Source organism: Crocuta crocuta, unplaced genomic scaffold, assembly GCF_008692635.1.
Source record: "Crocuta crocuta isolate KB4526 unplaced genomic scaffold, BGI_CrCroc_1.0 scaffold68, whole genome shotgun sequence".
NCBI lineage: Eukaryota > Metazoa > Chordata > Mammalia > Carnivora > Hyaenidae > Crocuta > Crocuta crocuta.
Window position 1 is genome coordinate 678483 of NW_027532426.1, and position 19262 is coordinate 697744.

Consider the following 19262-nt stretch of genomic DNA (forward strand, 5'->3'; position numbering starts at 1 on the left):
GGGGGGGGTGGGAGGGGATGGAACCAACTTTTTCTGTATTTTGTATTGTATGTTTTTCTTCAACATGTAACCAATCAGTATCTTGTCAATATAGTCATCCGATCGATCGACCTCCCACTTGTCTTCCTTGTCTCTCTCTCGCAGAGTTTATCAGACCACATCTGCTCTCGCTTACTTGAAGTTAGTTTAGAATGAACCACTGAATCTTGTTGAACTCCCCCACACACACATACACAAAAGTGAAGGGATGCTGGTGGTGATGGTAACCAAGAGAAAGAGGCCCTTGCTGGTCCCAGCTCTAAAGGGGTAGGGGCTGGGTGAGAGTCACGTGGGGCTGAATCTCACCAAGTTTGAAGTTGAGGGGTCTGCATGTGCCTCTCCACCACCCCCTCAGATTATACTGGGGTGATGTATTTGAAAATAGTTGGTCTCTGAAACACCAGAAACAACATCTTTGGGGGTTTTCGGATAGTCTGGACCAGGCTTGTGAAGGACTGGGTCCTCTCCCCTTCTTCCCAGGTGACCTCTGGAACCTTGTGTTGGTCAGAAGGCCCACACCGGGTCCAAGCCATCTGGTCCCTGGTCTGTGGGGGCCCTCTGCTGGTAGTGGAGCCTGGTGCCGCCGGGGCCCTCCTGGCCCGCTGCTGCCCCCTGCTGGAGCTGCTGCTCCAGGCAGTGAGCTGAGCTGAGTAGGCCACACCAAGCCCCCCGCCACCGCTTCTCCCAGGACCACAGAGGCAGAGGCCTCATTCTTGGTGGACCACCACCTTAAAGTGCCTTTCCTGCCTCCCCGGGCCCTCCAACTCGGCCTCTCTCGACCTCCATTATGCCTCGATCTCTGACTCCAACCCCAAGAAAAGACCACAGAACACCAAGACTGTGGCTGCACACTGCGGTTGTTTACTGGGTTCGGCTAGGTTGACCCTTCTTAGAGCCATGGCTCCGGAGTCTTGGGGATGGGCCCATTTGGGCCTCAGGGGAAGGCAGCGCCCGGCACTGGCCTCGGACGCACAGCTGGCCCGAGGGGGTGAGGCTGCAGGTCATGGCGGCTGGATCCAGGTCCGGCGGTAGTTGCATCTGCCTGTGCACCCTCTGCGCCACGCGGTAGCCGGCCCCGTCTGGCCTGCAGCCCTCCAGTTGCCGCTGGCCCGTGACCATCAGACACTGGCCGTCCACCTGCACCAGCAGCTCCTCGGGGGTGAAGCCGTAGGTATCCACCTTCATCTGAAAGCCACCCTCCACGGGGAAGTTGTTCTGTGAAGATGCCGCATTGTCCCCGAGCAGCTGTATGGGGAGCGTGGCCACCTGGTTCTGTTCAGCAAGGGCTGCGCTGGGACAGGGGGACGCCACCTGGCTCCCGTTGGGGAGACCGCTACCGACCCGCTGCATCCGAGTGAGCAACTGTTTATCCAAGGGCGGGGCGAGCCGAGGGCGCGAGGCTCTGAGCGAGGGGCGCGAGGTCCTCAGGCAGCGGGGCGCGTGTCCGGAGGGGCGCTGGCACAGCCCTGCTCTGTGCAGCCCGGCTCCCTCAGTGACCCCGGGCCGCCCGCTCCCGCAGAGTTTGGGGTCAGCCGCCATGGCGCACGGCTGCTGCTTTCATCCTAACTCCTGCCCCACTCTCAGGCCCTTCCCTGCTTCGATCACAGGGCCCCACGGCTCTGGGCTCAGACCCGCCTGCGGAGGCTGAACGAGGCTGGACGTGCAATCCCGGCCCTGGAGCGCTCGCCAGCATGGGGCGGAAGAGGAGATTGAGCCGCTGTGCTCTTCCCAAGAATCGGTCCCAAGGACAAGAAGGATCGACCCCTTTAACAGAGCCAATGCGATGTGACCATGGGGTCTTCCTTTCTCTGAAACCCCTTTCTCTGACCTCGCACAATCCTGTGACAGATGGGACTTTGTGAGGTGAACACGACTTCCTGATATCCTTCCTTCATCAGCCCCTGGGCCTACTGTGGCAGGCTCGGGGCTGGGTTCTGGGACAAAACTGAAGAGGCGGGCCCTGCCTTCGAGGTGCCCACGGGGTTAGGGGGAGAGCCATCATTCATATTCACTGGGACGTACCCTCCTTTACCTCTACCTCATCCCCATCTCAGTGTCCCTCCTGACCACGGCCATACCCCTGGCGCTCAGTGCTTCATAAGAATCCTTTATTGCTGAAGTATCACGTATATACAGAAAAGTCCACCAAAAAGTTAAGTGGAATTATCCCAAAGCAGCACCCTTGCAACGACTTCACAGGTTCAGAAATGGAACTGCTGCGTCTTAATCTCCACTGTAGCTCCAAGTCTGCGTGCGCAGTGTGGGGCAGGGCCGGGATGGGGATAGGAGGGGATGTGCGGGGAAGCCAGCGCAACTCCAGGCTCTAGAGCTGCACTTGCACCCCGTGGGCAGAATTCACGATTCCCCTCAACTGAAGCCTGTTTTCTCAGATGCTTCTCCAAGTACTCAAGGAAACAGCAATCATCACTGTCCCAGAAGCCTTCAAGAGAGAATGAAGTGAGGAGGAGCCAATCTAGGGTAATAGCTCGGGCTTCACTTGTTTATCTGGGACCAACAGACAAGACAGAAAAGTCTGGAAGCCGGTGGCGAAGGGAGCGTCAGTGGAAGACTACAACTCCCGTCATGCTCCGGCGCAGCGACGCCTGCGCGCTGAGCGCCGGTTGCCCATGCGGCCCTAGGGTTGGGAGCGCCGTGCCGCTCCGCTGCGGGGGAGGCCATGGCGGAACCTACCCAGGCCTCGACCCCGGCGCCGGCCACGCAGTCCCGTCCTCTTCAGTCTCCAGCCCCTGCCCCAACTCCGACTCCTGCCCCCAGCCCGGCTTCAGCCCCGACTCCGGCTCCCACTCCGGCACCAGCCCCCGCCCCAGCTGCAGCCCCAGCCGGGAGCACAGGGACTGGGGCTCCCGGGGTAGGAAGTGGGGGGACCGGGAGCGGAGGGGATCCGGCTCGACCTGGCCTGAGCCAGCAGCAGCGCGCCAGCCAGAGGAAGGCGCAAGTCCGGGGGCTGCCGCGCGCCAAGAAGCTTGAGAAGCTAGGGGTCTTCTCGGCTTGCAAGGTGGGGGCGGGGCCTGGGGGGCGAGGGGGCGGGGCCTGGGGCATCCCAGGGCCCGGGTGGGAATAGGGGCAAATCTCTGGCTGGGAATCTGCTCCCCGTCTCCGGTTACAGGGTTACTGATGGATTCTTCTACTTCCAGGCCAATGAAACCTGCAAGTGTAATGGCTGGAAAAACCCCAAGCCCCCCACTGCACCCCGCATGGACCTACAGCAGCCAGCTGCCAACCTGAGCGAGCTGTGCCGCAGCTGTGAGCACCCCTTGGGTAAGGCACGTAGTGCCCTTGGAGCTAGGACGGGGTCAGCCCGGATCCTGCTTGGACAGGATGATTTAAGTTCCACAGAGATTCATCTGTGGAACAAAAAATGCCTCCTAAGGAAGGATTGGGTTGCGAGCATGTATCCTCCAAGGGAAGAGTAAAGACATTTGCCGGCCCAGAAGAGAAGGTGGCCCACCCAAGGACTGATGTAGGAGCAGTCAGTCTCATTGCTGGTCACACTGATTGGAGGGACCGAGGTGTAAATTGGCTGGGGGTGAAGAGGGGCAGGAAGCTCTGGTGATCTGTCCATCCTCCCCAGCGCTCCCACCTATCTTTGCAGCTGACCACGTGTCCCACCTGGAGAATGTGTCGGAGGAGGAGATTAACCGGCTGCTGGGTATGGTGGTGGACGTTGAGAACCTCTTCATGTCTGTTCACAAGGAGGAAGACACGGACACTAAGCAGGTGTATTTCTACCTCTTCAAGGTGAGCTTTGTCCAAGTGAGTGTGGATGAGCAAAGTAGGGAAGGCAGGGGAGTCTGCATCTCTGAGCTCTGCTGACCTCTGCCCCTCCCTCTTCCTCTTCCTCCAGCTTCTGCGGAAATGCATCCTGCAGATGACCCGGCCGGTGGTGGAGGGCTCTCTGGGCAGTCCCCCGTTTGAGAAGCCTAATATTGAGCAGGTGGGATGAGGAAGGTGGTAAGAGAATTGGGGGCACCTTGGAGGAGTGAGGAGCCTGTGTTCCCCATCCTCCTCAAGCTGAGAATAAATAAGGGAGAGGTTCAGAGAAGGGAGGGTGTTTTGTGCCCCGGGTGGGCATGGGAGTGGGAGTGGGGCAGAATTTTTCTTCACCGAGAGCCCCGGAGGGAGAGAAGAGCTTTGCCCTGCCCTCGGGAAGCACCAGTGTTTGGCTAAGAGGCCCCTGCTTGCTGCTCACATCTCCTTCCTGGTTCTGTCCCCTGCCCGCCCCTTCTCAGGGCGTGCTGAACTTTGTGCAATACAAGTTTAGTCACCTGGCCCCTCGGGAGCGGCAGACAATGTTTGAGCTCTCAAAGATGTTCCTGCTCTGCCTTAACTACTGGAAGCTTGAGACGCCTGCCCAGTTTCGGCAGCGGTCTCAGGCGGAGGACGTGGCTACCTACAAGGTCAATTATACCAGGTAGGCCCAGCCAAGGGCAGCACGAGGAGAGGCTTGGCGGCCCAGCCTAGGTTCAACGTCTCCATTCTCACTTCCCACCTCCCCACTGGCTCCAGATGGCTCTGCTACTGCCACGTGCCCCAGAGCTGTGACAGCCTCCCCCGCTACGAGACCACTCACATCTTTGGCCGAAGCCTTCTCCGCTCTATCTTCACCGTGACCCGGCGACAGCTGCTAGAGAAATTCCGGGTGGAAAAGGACAAGCTGGTGCCTGAGAAGAGGACCCTCATCCTCACCCACTTCCCAAAGTAAGGCTCGTTCTGGCCTCTCAGGATTTTGCCCCAGTTCACATCCTCCTGTTGTCTCCTTTCTTCCAGGAAGGCTTCCTGGAATGGTCCCTCCTTCCTTCCCTCCATGAGCCTTCTGGGATCTGGGTGTTTACCTGGCAGACTTGCCCGGGGCCCAGGTGCAACTTGGTGGTTTTGCCTTTGCACGTGCTAGTGTGGGGATGGCGGGTACAGTGCTCGAGTGCTAACGTTACCCCTGCCCGCGCCCCCGGGTAGATGTGACTAATCACTTCCCACGGGGCCTGGACACGGCCTCAGAATCCTTCCCACCACAGCCTGCCGAGAAGCCAGAGGTTACACTCCAGGGGAAACGGATTTCCACTCCTGTTGTAGCTCTCCCCGCACAGTTTTCCTCTGTTCTGCAGCGCTTTCCTCTCATTTGAAACCAGGCTCATGGCTCAGTTTAAGAAGCTGTTAACTGACTAATCCAGGCCCTTCAGTGCTCTTTCTGCCACCAGGTGGGAATATGAGGTGACAGGAGGGAGTGGATTCTGAGCCCCATTTTGATACCGAGGCCCAGGGTGGCTTGGGGCCCTGCCTGGCCACAGGATGGTGCCAGCTCCGACCCTGTCGCCCTGTGCGGCACTCCGTGACAGACTGGGCCTCTGATCTCTGTCTTGCATTGTCCTGTCCTGCTACTTTTGACTAGGGGCTCAGGAGAGGCAGGGGACTGTGCCTCCCCCCGCACCTCCAGCCCAGAGGTGGTTTCTGTTCTTCAGTTCACAGCCCCGCCCCCCGAGAACAGGGGCTCTCTGACCTGCCTCCCGTTCTGGCGTCTGGTCCAGGCTGCTGCGGGGGTTGGAGGACAGAGTTGGGAGACAGACTGTACCCTCCCCACAGGTTCCTGTCCATGCTGGAGGAGGAGATCTACGGGGCGAACTCTCCGATCTGGGAGTCGGGCTTCACCATGCCGCCCTCAGAGGGGACCCAGCTGGTGCCCAGGCCAGGTACACGCCCTGGTAGGCCCTGCAGGCTTTCGGCCTGGTCTTCCTGGCTGAGCTCAGCCTCCTGCCGGGGAGGAGGCACTATGGACGGCAGCAGTGGGGACATGTGGGAGGGTGCGTCTGGGGCTTAGAGGGCCTGGATCCCTTTTGGGGACCCACTGCCACCTTTGACCGCTCCCCTGCCCCCCGATTTCTCTTGCCTTCAGCTACGGTCAGCGCGGCAGTTGTTCCCAGCGCCCCCATCTTCAGCCCCGCCATGGGTGGGGGCAGCAACAGCTCCTTGAGTCTGGATTCCGGAGGGACAGAGCCCATGCCAGGTGGGTACTTGACCCCTGACCCTCTTTCACCCCTCCCCTAACCCCTTGCTGTCTACGGGAGACCCTGCCAACCGTCCCAGCAGGTGAGAAGAGGAAGCTCCCGGAGAACCTGACGCTGGAGGATGCCAAGCGGCTCCGCGTGATGGGTGACATCCCCATGGAGTTGGTCAACGAGGTCATGCTCACCATCACTGACCCTGCCGCCATGCTGGGGCCTGAGGTGAGCAGCCTGGCTCGCTGAGCGGTGTGGGGAGGGGACCTCACCGGCCTGCGGCCCCAGCTCACCACCCGTCCTCTGGTGCCCAGACGAGCCTGCTGTCCGCCAACGCCGCCCGGGACGAGACGGCCCGCCTGGAGGAGCGCCGCGGCATCATTGAGTTCCATGTTATCGGCAACTCTCTGACACCCAAGGCCAACCGGCGAGTGTTGCTCTGGCTTGTGGGGCTACAGAACGTCTTCTCCCATCAGCTGCCTCCNAAGAGCCCCAACCACACCTGGGCGCCTGTCCTTGGCCCCCCTCCCATGTCCCCCCACCCCCCTCCTCTTCCTCCAACCTGTGGGAATATTTGTTCCTCCGCTCTCAGCACTGGGTGCAGCCCTGCCCTCCAAAGCTGTGGGGACCTCGGGGGCAGTTGGGGAACAGGGAGGGGCAGTGACCTCCCCTCTCCCCTTAGGAAGCACAAGACTCTGGCCTTGATCAAGGATGGGCGGGTCATTGGTGGGATCTGCTTCCGCATGTTTCCCACCCAGGGCTTCACAGAGATTGTCTTCTGTGCCGTCACCTCAAATGAGCAAGTCAAGGTGAGTGCGTGTTCCTGGCCACGGCCGCATCTGGCCACCTGCTTCTGAGTTTGGACTGGGGCAGAGCAGCAATCCCAGCCCTTCTTTTAGTGACCAGACAGTTCCTCTGGGCCCCACAAGGTGGCAGTTGTCCTTTGATAACCGTGTATTAAGACAACACTTGTTGACAGATGGAGGCCCCAAATCAGTAATGCTTTTAACCGGACCTGAGTTTCCTTCATCACAGGAACATTCACATACACCAGGGAGTTAATAATGTTTACACTAGTCCTGGGCTGGGTGACAGTCCTGGGCTCTGTCATCCAATTGTCACAACAGACCCACTGGTAGGGTCCCTGGTTCTTCTGTTCTATGTAACCCAGATCTGCATGGTGCCTCCTTGGTCCTGACGTGTGTAGGAGACACTCTCTCTTCAGCGGTCAAGTGTTGCAGTGAGCAGGGCCCTTGCGATTCCTCTTCCCCTTTCCCCCCAACTCCGAGGCCCGGGGAACTGGGAACATGTGGACGCCAACTTCCTGACTGGCTTTAACCGTGGCTGGCTGTCTAACATAGTTGAGTTTCAGGGTTTTTTGTTTGCTTTTTGCTTTCTGTAAAATGGAGGTAATCATTCTTACCTCGTGGATTAACTGGAGAGCTGGTGTGTCAAGTACCAAGCACCACACCTGGCCCAGAGCAAGCGCTTAGAAAGCCTCCTTCACTTTCTCCCCACAGACTCCCCTTCCTCTGCCAGTTGCCTTTCCTCCTACGTGTCCAGGGTCCCCTAGGTGTCTCCGTGTCCCATCCAGCCTACTCCCTCCTCTCTGGGCCCCCTGGTAAGCCCTCTCCCCTCCCCGACAGGGCTATGGGACTCACCTGATGAACCACTTGAAGGAGTATCACATCAAACACAACATTCTCTACTTCCTCACCTATGCCGACGAGTACGCCATTGGCTACTTCAAAAAGCAGGTGACCCTCCCCTCCCCCAAACCTTGCCTGCTGCCTGGGGCCATTCTGTCCAGCCCCCTGGTATAGATGGAACGGGAGTCCCTTCACATCCCCTGCTCCACCCAGCACCTGCAAGGAGGTCTTTTGTGCCCATCTTCCTGCCCCCTGCTGGTGCCCCAGTGATGAGCCAGGAGCTGGAGGGCAGTAGGGCAGGCGGGAGGAATAGGGAGGCCCTTGACGGTGAGTCGGGAGGGGCAGCTGACCGGGAACCTTTCTGGGGACAGAGTGATTGAGCCCACACAACACGGAGCATTGTACCAGCCACCACGGGAGGGGGTCCAGGAGCCAGGGAGGACAGCCTCGGCCCGCACCGCCCCTCCAAGGCGCGTGGGGGAAGGGCTGTTCGAGTTGGAAAAGGCTTTTTGACGGATTGGGTCATAACTGTCCCCTCCCTAGGGCTTCTCCAAGGACATCAAGGTGCCCAAGAGCCGCTACCTGGGCTACATTAAGGACTATGAGGGTGCAACGTTGATGGAGTGTGAGCTGAATCCCCGGATCCCCTACACGGAGCTGTCCCACATCATCAAAAAGCAGAAGGAGGTGTGTGTGTGTGCACGTGCAAGTGCACACACGCATCCCTGGGGCTTGTATGTACATGGGGGAGAGCACACATGTGGGTGTGTACCACAGGTGTGTGCGTGTGTCAGCCAGGCCTGAGGTGGGCCAGGACCTTGGTTCTTGCTTTGCCTCACAAGGAAGTTAGGAGGCGAGGTGCCCGGACTCTGACTGTGGCCCCTGGGAGGCTTTCCGCTCGGGCTGGAGTTGGCCCCTCAGACCCTGCCTTCCCTCAGATCATCAAGAAGCTGATTGAGCGCAAACAGGCCCAGATCCGAAAGGTCTACCCCGGGCTCAGCTGCTTCAAGGAGGGTGTGAGGCAGATCCCTGTGGAGAGTGTCCCCGGCATCCGTGAGCAGGGGTCTTGGTGGGGGAGGGGGAGGCCCCCTGCCCGGTGTGTGTTCTCATGTTCTTAGGGATGCTCTCCCCACCCACTCCCCACTTTGCAGGAGAGACAGGCTGGAAGCCGTTGGGGAAGGAGAAAGGGTGAGTGCTGTGTGGAGGGAGAGGGTGTTGGGGGAGGCAGAAGGACCAAGGGCCTCAGACATGGCGTCTCTCGCCCCAGGAAGGAGCTGAAGGATCCAGACCAGCTCTACACAACCCTCAAAAACTTGCTGGCCCAGATCAAGGTGGGGAGACCAGGTTCCCTTCTGGGGTGGGCGGCGGCCATGAGCTGGGCTGGGGGCACAGTGGGCCTGGCTCCAGCTCAGCTTCCCTCTCTAGTCACACCCCAGTGCCTGGCCCTTCATGGAGCCCGTGAAGAAGTCGGAAGCCCCTGACTACTATGAGGTCATCCGCTTCCCTATTGGTGAGGACACTCCATTCCAACCCCTTCCTTCCACTCGGGCCCCCAAATCTACTCCTGCTCCTGCCTTCACTGGGCCCCACAGCCTCGCTCTTCTCAGCCTCTTCAAAGCATGCTTTTACTTCCTGCCGCCCCAGACCTGAAGACCATGACAGAGCGACTGCGCAGCCGCTACTACGTCACCCGGAAGCTCTTTGTGGCTGACCTGCAGCGGGTCATCGCCAACTGCCGCGAGTACAACCCCCCAGACAGCGAGTACTGCCGCTGCGCCAGTGCCCTGGAGAAGTTCTTCTACTTCAAGCTCAAGGAGGGGGGCCTCATTGACAAGTAGCCCCTGGCTTTGGACCGCAGCCTTGACCTGGAATGTCTTCGCCTCGGGTTCTGATCCGATCCTGAGGGGTGCCCCTGGCGCCCAGGTTCCTCTCAGCTTGAAGCACTCCAGCCCCAGGCCCTGGAGCCATTTCTGGATCCTCGGGCACCCCAAGCCTGCAGCTCTGTCCCACTCTTCGTTGTATCCGACCTTGGGGAGGGATCTGCTGGATCTGGGGTTCAGCCCCTCTAAAGTGGCTGGTGGCTAGAGGATAAACCCTGCCCAGCCCCGGTGGCCCTCAGCCCTGTCCTCACAGAGCCACGAAGCCTTGGAGTACTCGGCCTGGCCCGGCCCACTCTTTCCTCGAGGGCTGGGACCGCCATTTTTTAGCTTGAGGGAGGGGGCTTCAGGGTTTGGAAGTTCAACTGGGACTGGAGTGGCCATGACTCACCCTGCACTGTTCTGTCTGTCCCCAGGGGTGGGGGACCTGGGGACCATTCGTTTCCTGGCATTAATCCCTCAGAGGGAACAATAAAGCTCTTTTCTCCCCCCCTTCCCTCCCCCCGTGTGATTGTTTCTTTGGTAGAATCTGTAGCCTCAACAGGCTGACCCTGTTCCCGGTACCTCATATAAGCTGGAGTCTATTAAACCTCAGATTGATCCAGGGCCACCCTCTCCAACAAGCCTCGTACCTAGTCCTGCGCCCCTGGGGTGATGGCACCTGGCTGGCCACAGCCCCCGCTTACACTCCTGGCTCAGGTGTGGGCGCTGCAGGGGGTCCCAATCTCCACCCGGCCACCCTCACCTGGGTGCACATAGTTAACAGCTGACTCAAGGGTTGGAGGTGGGGTGGAGACCACTAGGGGAGGAACCAGGAGGACCTAGGAGGAGTGAAAGGGCGCTTCTGCAGCGTTTACAGGCAAAGGGGATTTCTAAGGCAGATCGCAGGCAGAGCTGGCTCCTCCCCTGAGTTTCAGTTTCTGTTCTCAGCACAGCCCGGGCGGCACAAGGCATTCGGGCTAACAACCCTCTGCACCTCTGTAGGTGGTGCAGATAAGAACTGGCAGGGCTGGGGTCGGGTGTAGTCTGTGTTCCCCCGTCTCCACCAGATCGAGTTCCAGGTAGGTCCCTTCGCTGCCCTGCCCCACCTCCCTCCAGCAGGTCCCTTCGCTGCCCTGCGGGTTGGGGATGTCTCCGCCTCAGACTGGGCTGGCCAGGAGCAGGGAGGGAGCCAAGATGGCCAGGGGGTCTGAGTCTCTTTCCTTCCCAGAATGGAGCTGCGGCCCTACCAGTGGGAGGTGATCATGCCTGCCCTGGAGGGCAAGAATATCATCATATGGCTGCCCACGGGGGCTGGGAAGACCCGGGCAGCTGCTTATGTGGCCAAGAGGCATCTAGAGACTGTGGACGGAGCCAAGGTGGTCGTGCTGGTCAACAGGGTGAGTAGCCTGCTCTCCCCTATTGGGGGAGTCAGGGGTCTCAGCTCCTCGGGTGCCTCACGAAGCCCTCCGGCTCTCCGGGGCTGCTGTGGTCGCCTCCAAACTCACCTGCCTTTTCTCCCATTCCCGTCCCCAGCTAAGTCCTGGGGATCACCTTGCCTCCTCCCCATCCCCCTTGCCCCAATCCAGCTTCCTCTCCCCGACTCCTTCCCCACCCCCAGGTGCACCTGGTGACCCAGCATTGCGAGGAGTTCAGTCGCATGCTGGACAAACGCTGGGCCATTATAACCCTGAGTGGGGACATGGGGCCACGAGCTGGCTTTGGCCACCTGGCCCGGAGCCATGACCTGCTCATCTGCACAGCCGAGTTGCTACAGATGGCGCTGACCAGCCCCGAGGAGGAGGAGCACGTGGAGCTCAACGGTGAGGGCTGGGAGCCAGGGGAAAGACACACCTGAGGCACCTCGACCTGCCAACCCCAGGACATCTCTGCTAGTACAGCTGTTGGGGCGTTTTGTGGGAGTGAGGGGATCCCCATTCGCCAAACCCCAACATACACCCTAGTAGAAGCAGATCTGGCTGTAGTGCAGGATCTTGGGCAAGCCTCAGCCCCTCTGCTGAGCCTCAGTTTACTAATCTGTAAAATGGAGGTAAGTCATTCCTGCTTAGGCCGCTCTCTGGAGCCTGGCTGCAGGTTGTGAAGGGAGGAAGGAGTTACATGAACTGCGGGGACTACATGGAGAAAAGCTGAAGAAGGGGAAGAAGGGCTTTGCAGAGGTCACAGCTTTCCCCTGCGTTCGCTCCCCAGCCTTCTCCCTGCTCATCGTGGATGAGTGTCACCACACGCACAAAGATACCGTCTACAACATCATCCTGAGCCGGTATCTGCAGCACAAACTCCAGAGGACACGGCCCCTGCCCCAGGTGCTGGGTCTCACAGCCTCCCCAGGCACTGGTGGGGCCTCCACACTCGACGGGGCCATTGACCACATCCTGCAGGTCAGCTTGGCTCCTATGACCCTCCCGCCACCTAGGTCCTCCCTGCCCTGCCCTGTGCCCACCAGCCCTACCCAGGTTCTCCTGGGTGAGGGTCCGGGTCCCTTCGTCACTTAAGCTGCAGCCTCCAGTGGCTTCTTCTTGCACTTAGAATAGACTCCTGCCTGTCTACTGTGGCTTACGCAGTTCCATACAACCCGGCCCTGCCTCCTGTCCCCACACACTCTCCTCACCCCTACTCCACAGGCTTCTTCGTGTCTCTGGAGCATGTCATGCTTGTCCCCTTCTTAGGACCTTGGTGGTCACCATTCCCCCTGCACTTGACTGTCTGGCTCCTTCTTGCCATTAGGGAACAGCTTGTCACCTCTTCAGAGTCTTCCCTGACCACCCCCACTGCCCGCTCTCACATCATCCAGCTTTATTCTCTTCAGAGCTCCTTAACACTGTGTGAAGCCCTCTCGTTCTGGTATTCTTTCTTGGTTTGTCAGTCTGTCTCCCCAACGCCAGAATAAGACATTCTGGATTCCCACTACCTCCAGCAGCACTGGGCCCAGAGAGGACGAGCAATAGATGTTTGTTGAGTCAATGATTCCCCAACTTCCAAGGGCCCTGCTTAGTAGTAGCTGGGACCTGTCCTGTCCCAAAGTTCTGCCCGTTGTCCTCACAGGACTCTACCCCAGTCCAGTGACAGCCCCTGCTCTTGCCCCAGCTCTGTGCCAACCTGGACACGTGGCGCATCATGTCACCCCAGAACTACCGCCCCCAGCTGCAGGAGCACAGCCCTCAGCCCTGCAAACAGTACAACCTCTGCCACAGGCGCAGCCAGGTGAGTGGCAGGAGGGGTACGGGCAGTGGGTGGGGTCTGCCATGAAGTTAGGGCCCTGGGTTTGAGCCCTGATTCCACCTCCCCTAGCTCTGTGACTTCCGGTTACTTGCTTTTGAGCCTGTTTCTCCCTTCTGTGAAATGGGGAAGTCAAAGCCCATGCCCACAGCCTGCTGTTTGGTTTGACTCTGACAACGCCTCTGTGGGCACCTGTCAAAACCCTCCAGCACCCCGTCGAGTGCTTTGCAAACTGTAAACCTGGGGCACTTTGTGCTGAGGCTCTGCCGCGGTGCAGACACTGTCTGGCGTCCGCTATGACAGGGCTGCACAAGGGCTGATAGTGCTGTGCTCAGGCCAGAGGTCAAGGGCACGAAGGGGGTGGAGGCAGAACAGGAACCGGGTGCAGGAACTTGACCCCTGCCTCCAGTCGGGACTTATTCACATCCCTGCAGGCCTTCTTCCCCGGGCTCCTTCTCAAACACCAACGGGGCAGCAGGAGCCGTGAGGCTTCACGTGGAGATGGGCGCTCCCACCGGGTGCTCATTGCTCCCCTCCCCCATGTGTATGGGAATCCCTACAGTCCCTCTTCTCATCCAGGACCCATTTGGGGACATGCTGAAGAATCTCATGGACCAAATCCACAACCGCCTGGAGATGCCGGAGTTGAGCCGGAACTTCGGGACGCAGACTTACGAGCAGCAGGTGGTGGAGCTGAGCCAGGACGGTGAGAAAGGGTTATCGACCCGGAAGGCAAGGAGGCTGGGCCCTGCCTGGGCGGAGCCTTTGGGGGCGGGGCTTAGCCTCTCGGGGGGCGGAGTCTAGACCGGTGGAGGCCTGGAGGGGCGTGGCCGCTCAAACTCTGAGCCCCAAGCTTGCCTGCAGCGGCCGAGGCGGGGCTCCAGCAGCGCCGGGTGTACGCGCTTCACCTGCGGCGCTACAACGACGCGCTGCTCATCCACGACACGGTCCGTGCTTTGGACGCGCTGGCCTCGCTGCGGGAGTTCTACGACAGGGAGCGCGCCACCAAGACCCAGGTCCTGCATGCCGAGCGCTGGCTGCTGGCACTGTTCGATGGTGAGGCCCGTGGGAACTGGACCCGACGGGGACACAGGCGCCAACACAGGTTGGGAGGGTGCCAATGAGGGTACTCGGGCCCTCTTTTTCTAACCGAAAGTCAAGGCCGTGGATAGGACAAAAGATGTATGCCCTCATTTGTGAACGTTTGTATAGATACGAAAACGAATTCATGTTATTGACAAAGATTTTTTTTTTTAAAGCCACGGAGTTGGGGGGCTGCCCCTTGAAAGTCTGGCGTGTGTGGTACCTTTAACCTGGGCAAGCGAGGTGGTCAGAAGGGTAAGATTTAAGGCAGGAGGCCTCAGCAAGGCCGAGGGGCTGAGGGGGCAAGGATCTTACTGAAGAGACCTGAGGTTGAGTTGAGTTACCCCTCCTGGATAGCAGGGGTCAGCATGAAAAGGTCAAGTGTCATCCTGGTATCTGGGTTGAAGAGAGGGTACCGGGTGAGGTATGTCCGCAAAGGATTCTGTACTGTAGGCCCCTGTGGAAGGCTGCCTGCCTGCCTGGCTGGCTGGGTGGGAAGAGGGCGTCCTTAAACGTTCTCTTGGTGCCGTCCAGGGGGAATTAGGAGCTGAGATCCTCAGGTCCCTCTCCCCTGCAGCCCAATCCCTGTGAACCACACCCTCTCCCATGCCCTGCCCACCTCCAGGCCTGAGTTCTGTGCCTCTGCTTTGGGCTTTTCTGGCAGACTACAAGAATGAGCTGGCCGACCTGGCAACATGGAGCCCAGAGAACCCCAAACTGGAGATGCTAGAACAGATCTTGCGAGAGCAGTTTGGGAGCTCTGACGGCCCCCGGGGCATCATCTTCACCCAAACCCGCCAGAGTGCTCACTCCCTCCTGCTCTGGGTTCAGCAGCAGCCAGGCCTGCAGACACTGGACATCAGGGCTGACCTGCTGATCGGGGCTGGCAACAGCAAGCAGAACACCCATATGACCCAGGTGTGGACTTTGGGGGAAGGAGCCGGGGCTGGGGGGGAGCTCCTAGAGGAGAAGGGCTGGGGACAGAGTCTTCAGCACAGAGATATGGGGGACTGATTTTCCCCAAGCAGAGGGTAGAGAACTGGGGGAGAGACAGGTGGACACTGAGATCCCCAGTCCTGAAGGTTTCCCAAATCTGGGGGTCCCTGGGGACAGAGAGGCAGGAGCTTGCAGCTCTGTAGGAAACAAGGTAAAGGAGGTTTTCAGGACAGAGGATGAGAGGTCTGGGGTCTCTTGCCAGAGAAGAATAGGTCCTGAGAGCTCTAGAGTAAAGGGGTTGGGATACTTAGGAGTCCGTAGGGGAAACAGGGGTTAGGTGGTCACCTGGGAAGATGGACAAGGCACTGGAGGTAGCAGTGGAGTCTCAGGCCCCCTAGGGAAAGGCGCAAAGACTGATTAAATGGGAACCAGGTGAGGCTGGGCTGGCAGGAGGGCAGACCTGAACCCACCTGGCCTACCATCCACTTTCTTCTCCTCCACCCCAGAGAGACCAGCAAGAAGTGATCCGGAAGTTCCGGGTTGGCATCCTGAACCTCCTGGTGGCTACCAGCGTGGCGGAAGAGGGGCTGGACATCCCGCACTGCAACGTGGTGGTGCGCTATGGGCTCCTGACCAACGAGATCTCCATGGTCCAGGTGCGCGAGCCCTGTGCTCCCAACAGCCCTCAAAGATCCTTGTGGGACCCTGGGCCTGCTCAGGCTCCTCCCTGTCTCCTTCCTCAGGCAAGAGGCCGTGCCCGGGCTGGTCAGAGCGTGTACTCGTTTGTGGCGACCCAAGGCAGTCGTGAGCTGCGGCGGGAGCTGACCAACGAGGCACTGGAAACGTTGATGGAGCGGGCTGTGGCTGCCGTGCAGATGATGGATGAGGCTGAGTACAAGGCCAAGGTCTGTGGGCAGCCTGCACGCCCTGCGTGCAGAGGGGGGCGGAGGACTCTCTGCCGGGAAGGTCTCTGCACGCACACACCCCTGCTCCCTCTTCCTCTGGGGGCTAACTTGGCCCACCTGGGAAGGTTTAAATGGAGGGAAGGGTAGAGGCCACGGGTGAGGCTGCCTGGGAAGGCAGTGGCTTTTCTCCGAATGCCTTGGGAACAGGCCTCGTCCTGAGCTTTTAATTCCTCGTCACCAAATACTTTGTGTATCAGTGAGAGCTGCCTTACACCAGGCAGGGGGTGGGGACGAACACAGACACATGTACAAAATAAACCCAAAACGAGCTTCAGTCTATTCCCCGGAGGCAGGGTCCCCATCATCCAGCCTCGTCCACTGTGTTCTATTATCCAGTTATTAATGATGCCCCGTGTTTGATGCAAAGCAGTTTTGCTCAGAATCCTCCAAAGAGGAGGCAGAGACTCGATGACACCATTCTCCCTGCTCCCGCCATTGTCTCTGTTCCATATTGTTTTCCTCTACAGAGCTGCTTCTAAAAGCCCCAGGGAAGGTTGAGGAAAGTTTCTTTTGGGTACTAATGATCTCAGGTCTTCAGGAGCCCTCTGTTCCCTGAGCACATTGCTGGGGTCAGGCCTCTAGGAGCCCTGGCTATGTGTGTACCCCCTCCACCTCCAGATCCGGGATCTGCAGCGGGCAGCCCTGGTCAAGCGGGCCGCCCAGGCAGCCCAGCGGGAGAACCGGCGGCAGCAGTTCCTGGCCGAGCAGGTGCAGCTTCTCTGCATCAACTGCATGGTGGCCGTGGGCCATGGGAGTGACCTGCGGAAGGTGGAGGGCGCCCACCACGTCAACGTGAACCCCAACTTCTCGTGAGACCAGTGGGAGGGGCTGGCGGGGCGGGAGGGAGGGCACAGGCGGGGTGGGGGACCAAGAACCCCTCTCATCCAGACAGAGTTCTGAGCGTTTGCAAGCTTAAACGGCATTTTGACAGGCACGGAGTCTGCAGACAGGATCTTTCCGCCACCCTATTTTGCGGGTGAGATAGCAGAGGCTCAGGCGAAATGACTGGTCCAGAATCCCACAGCCACTATGTGGTTGAGCAAGAGCTAGAATTTAGGACACCAAATGCTGAGGGGCCACAAACTGCACCCCCCCCCCAATCCTACCTACTCTGAAGACAGAAAGGCTGGTTGTCCCTGAGCCATTCTCTCATCCTCCGTCCCCTAGAGGGGAACCTTCTGCCCCCGCCCCCCACTCATCCATCCATTCATTAAGGACTAATTAGGATTAGGAACCCACTGTGCACCAGGCCACTGGGCCAAGTGTCTCCACACAGGTTCTCTCATTTAAGGAGGTAGCCCTTCAACCAGACCTTGCAGGATAGATTGGGCTGGAAGGTGGGATGCGTGCAGGCAGGGATGATGTGATAGGGCTGATTCTGGTTAGTCTGAGTGGGAAAGAGCGTGAAGGAGGAGACTTAAGAAGAGAGACCAGCCTGTGGAGAGCATTGAAGGCCAGGCCTGAAAGTCTAGCCTTTGTCTGGGAGGCAGTGAGGAGTCTTGGATGAATTTTGAGCAAGGGAATGTCAAGATCAGATTTACATTTTTAGAAGATCGCCTTGGCAGTTGGTGGAAGGACGGCGTAGGTTGGGAGTGAGGATGGGATGGGATGGGATGGGAGGGTGGGGCAGGGAGATCTGTCAGGGGATGGTTGGAATCATCTGGGTGGGTAGTCCTGAGGCCTGAACTTGGGTGGAAGGCATGCCACGAGGCAGCATACACAGGGCTTATTGAAGGTTGGGTCTCCTGGCTCTGGGAGGTCTCTATGCCTCTTGGCAGGCAGAAAAGCCCAAGATCCAAGTGGGGGCCCAGCAAGCAGGAAGGCACAAGATCAGGGCCTAAGGAGAGGCAGGGTCATGGGCATAGTGGCCACTCCCATTCCCATCCAGGATCTACTACAATGTTTCCCGGGGCCCTGTGGTCATTGACCGAACCTTCAAGGACTGGAAGCCTGGGGGTGCCATTCACTGCAGGAACTGTGGGGAGGTAAGTGTTGGGGCCATGGCCCCTAACTCCAGTCTTCAGAAGTCCCCAGTCCAAGAGATGAGGCCCAGCCTCTGCCATTAGGACACCTCACAGGGATGGGGGTGACAGCTCTACCCCAGGAGCCCCTAGTCTGAGGAGAGAGGTCTAACCACAGTGTGACTGGGGAGACAGCTCTGAGGTGGGAGACCGTTCCTGCATTCTCCTCCCCAACCTGAGGAGAGAGGCCCAGTCTGAGGACGGTGACCCAAACCCAGCCATCTCTGTTCCCACCCTCAGCCCTGGGGTCTGCAGATGATCTACAAGTCAGTGAAGCTGCCAGCACTCAAAGTTTGCAAGATGCTTCTGGAGACGCCCCGAGGGAGAGTCCAGGCCAAGAAGTGGTCCCGCGTGCCCTTCCTCGTGCCTGACTTCGACTACCTACAGCACTGTACCCAGAACCTGGCCGACCTCTCCCTGGACTGAGCACCTTGTCCCTGCAGTGCCGCGCTCCGGCTGCAGGGGGCGGAAGAATCCTCGGCTGCCGCCATCTTCCCTGGGGCAAAGCCTGGGCCCAGGCGCCTCCTGCCTGAGTCACCAGCTCGGGGCGTCATGCTGACCAGCCACAGACGAACCCTACCCGGGCACCCAGGCTGGCTCAGACTCCCACACCAAGCAAGCAGCTGGAGAGCCAGTGCTCAGTCGCAGACTCCCTGCACACCCACAGACGCTCCAGTGCATAGATGAGTGGGGGTTGGGGGGATTGGGAGGGAAACTGAGGCAGGAGGCCAGCCACACTAAACTAGCAATCACCACAACTTCCCTTGACCCCCTGACATTCCCTCCCTGCCAAGGCCACTTCTATTTTTTGAGCCCCCCCCCCCATAAACTGAAAATAAAGAAGTAGAAAGTTGGTGTTGAAAAGTTACGGTATTTTAAAAATAGATTTGAGGTAGCACTGACATAAAATAAACTCCATAATCAGAGTGCAAGCTGATAAATCTTAACCTGTCTTCCACAATCAAGACAGCGGAACATAGCTATTGCCCTCAAAAGTGTCCTTGTTCCCATATTATTCCCTCCCTCCTCCCCTTCCTCCTCCACTGATCTGATATTTTTAATGTTAAAAGTTGTGGGGTTTGTTTTTTATTTCTGAGAGAGAGAGACAGCGTGAGCAGGGGAGGGTCAGAGAGAGAGGGAGGCAGAATCTGAAGTAGGCTCCAGGCTCTGAGTATCGGGCAGCACAGAGCCCCACATGGAGCTCGAACCCATGAACCGTGAGATCATGACCTGAGCTGAAGTTGGATGCTTAACCAACTGAGCCACCCAGGCGCCCCGTTGTTTGTTTTTTTAACCACCCCTCTTTGTGGCTCTCAGGTCACTTTATTTGGAGAGAGCACCCCAAGCCTCAATTTGAGAGCCATCCAGAATGTGAGGCCCCCCGAGCCCCCTCCACCTCATGAGAGGCTCCACCCCCAGAGTGCCCTCTGCATCTTCTCCTGACCCTCCCCCCCCCCCCCCCCGG

The 19262-nt window shown here is 58.9% G+C and overlaps 3 protein-coding genes across 3 annotated transcripts; 2 read left to right on the top strand and 1 right to left on the bottom strand.

Annotated features, from left to right (window-relative positions):
• Positions 1 to 878: 878 nt before the first annotated feature.
• HSPB9 (heat shock protein family B (small) member 9) lies at positions 879 to 1420 on the bottom strand. Its single transcript, XM_077779322.1, has one exon. It carries the CDS (start codon positions 1387 to 1389, stop codon positions 901 to 903), a length of 489 nt encoding a protein of 162 aa, XP_077635448.1. The 5' UTR covers positions 1390 to 1420; the 3' UTR covers positions 879 to 900.
• A 1245-nt stretch (positions 1421 to 2665) lies between these two features.
• Positions 2666 to 10073, top strand: KAT2A (lysine acetyltransferase 2A). Its single transcript, XM_077779279.1, has 18 exons — positions 2666 to 3055; positions 3195 to 3318; positions 3653 to 3798; positions 3905 to 3994; positions 4290 to 4471; positions 4567 to 4758; positions 5638 to 5744; positions 5948 to 6058; positions 6142 to 6278; positions 6365 to 6582; positions 6733 to 6859; positions 7697 to 7807; positions 8243 to 8386; positions 8638 to 8752; positions 8851 to 8887; positions 8967 to 9030; positions 9125 to 9209; positions 9344 to 10073. The coding sequence occupies exons 1-18, from the start codon at positions 2717 to 2719 to the stop codon at positions 9535 to 9537; spliced, it is 2523 nt and encodes an 840-aa protein (XP_077635405.1). The 5' UTR covers positions 2666 to 2716; the 3' UTR covers positions 9538 to 10073.
• Positions 10074 to 10551: 478 nt separating this feature from the next.
• On the top strand, positions 10552 to 19223 carry DHX58 (DExH-box helicase 58). The gene is made up of 13 exons (XM_077779305.1): positions 10552 to 10637; positions 10787 to 10955; positions 11177 to 11378; positions 11764 to 11954; positions 12661 to 12777; positions 13372 to 13498; positions 13657 to 13848; positions 14540 to 14793; positions 15318 to 15467; positions 15555 to 15716; positions 16395 to 16585; positions 17665 to 17761; positions 18038 to 19223. The coding sequence occupies exons 2-13, from the start codon at positions 10788 to 10790 to the stop codon at positions 18221 to 18223; spliced, it is 2037 nt and encodes a 678-aa protein (XP_077635431.1). The 5' UTR covers positions 10552 to 10637; position 10787; the 3' UTR covers positions 18224 to 19223.
• The last annotated feature ends 39 nt before the right edge of the window (positions 19224 to 19262 follow it).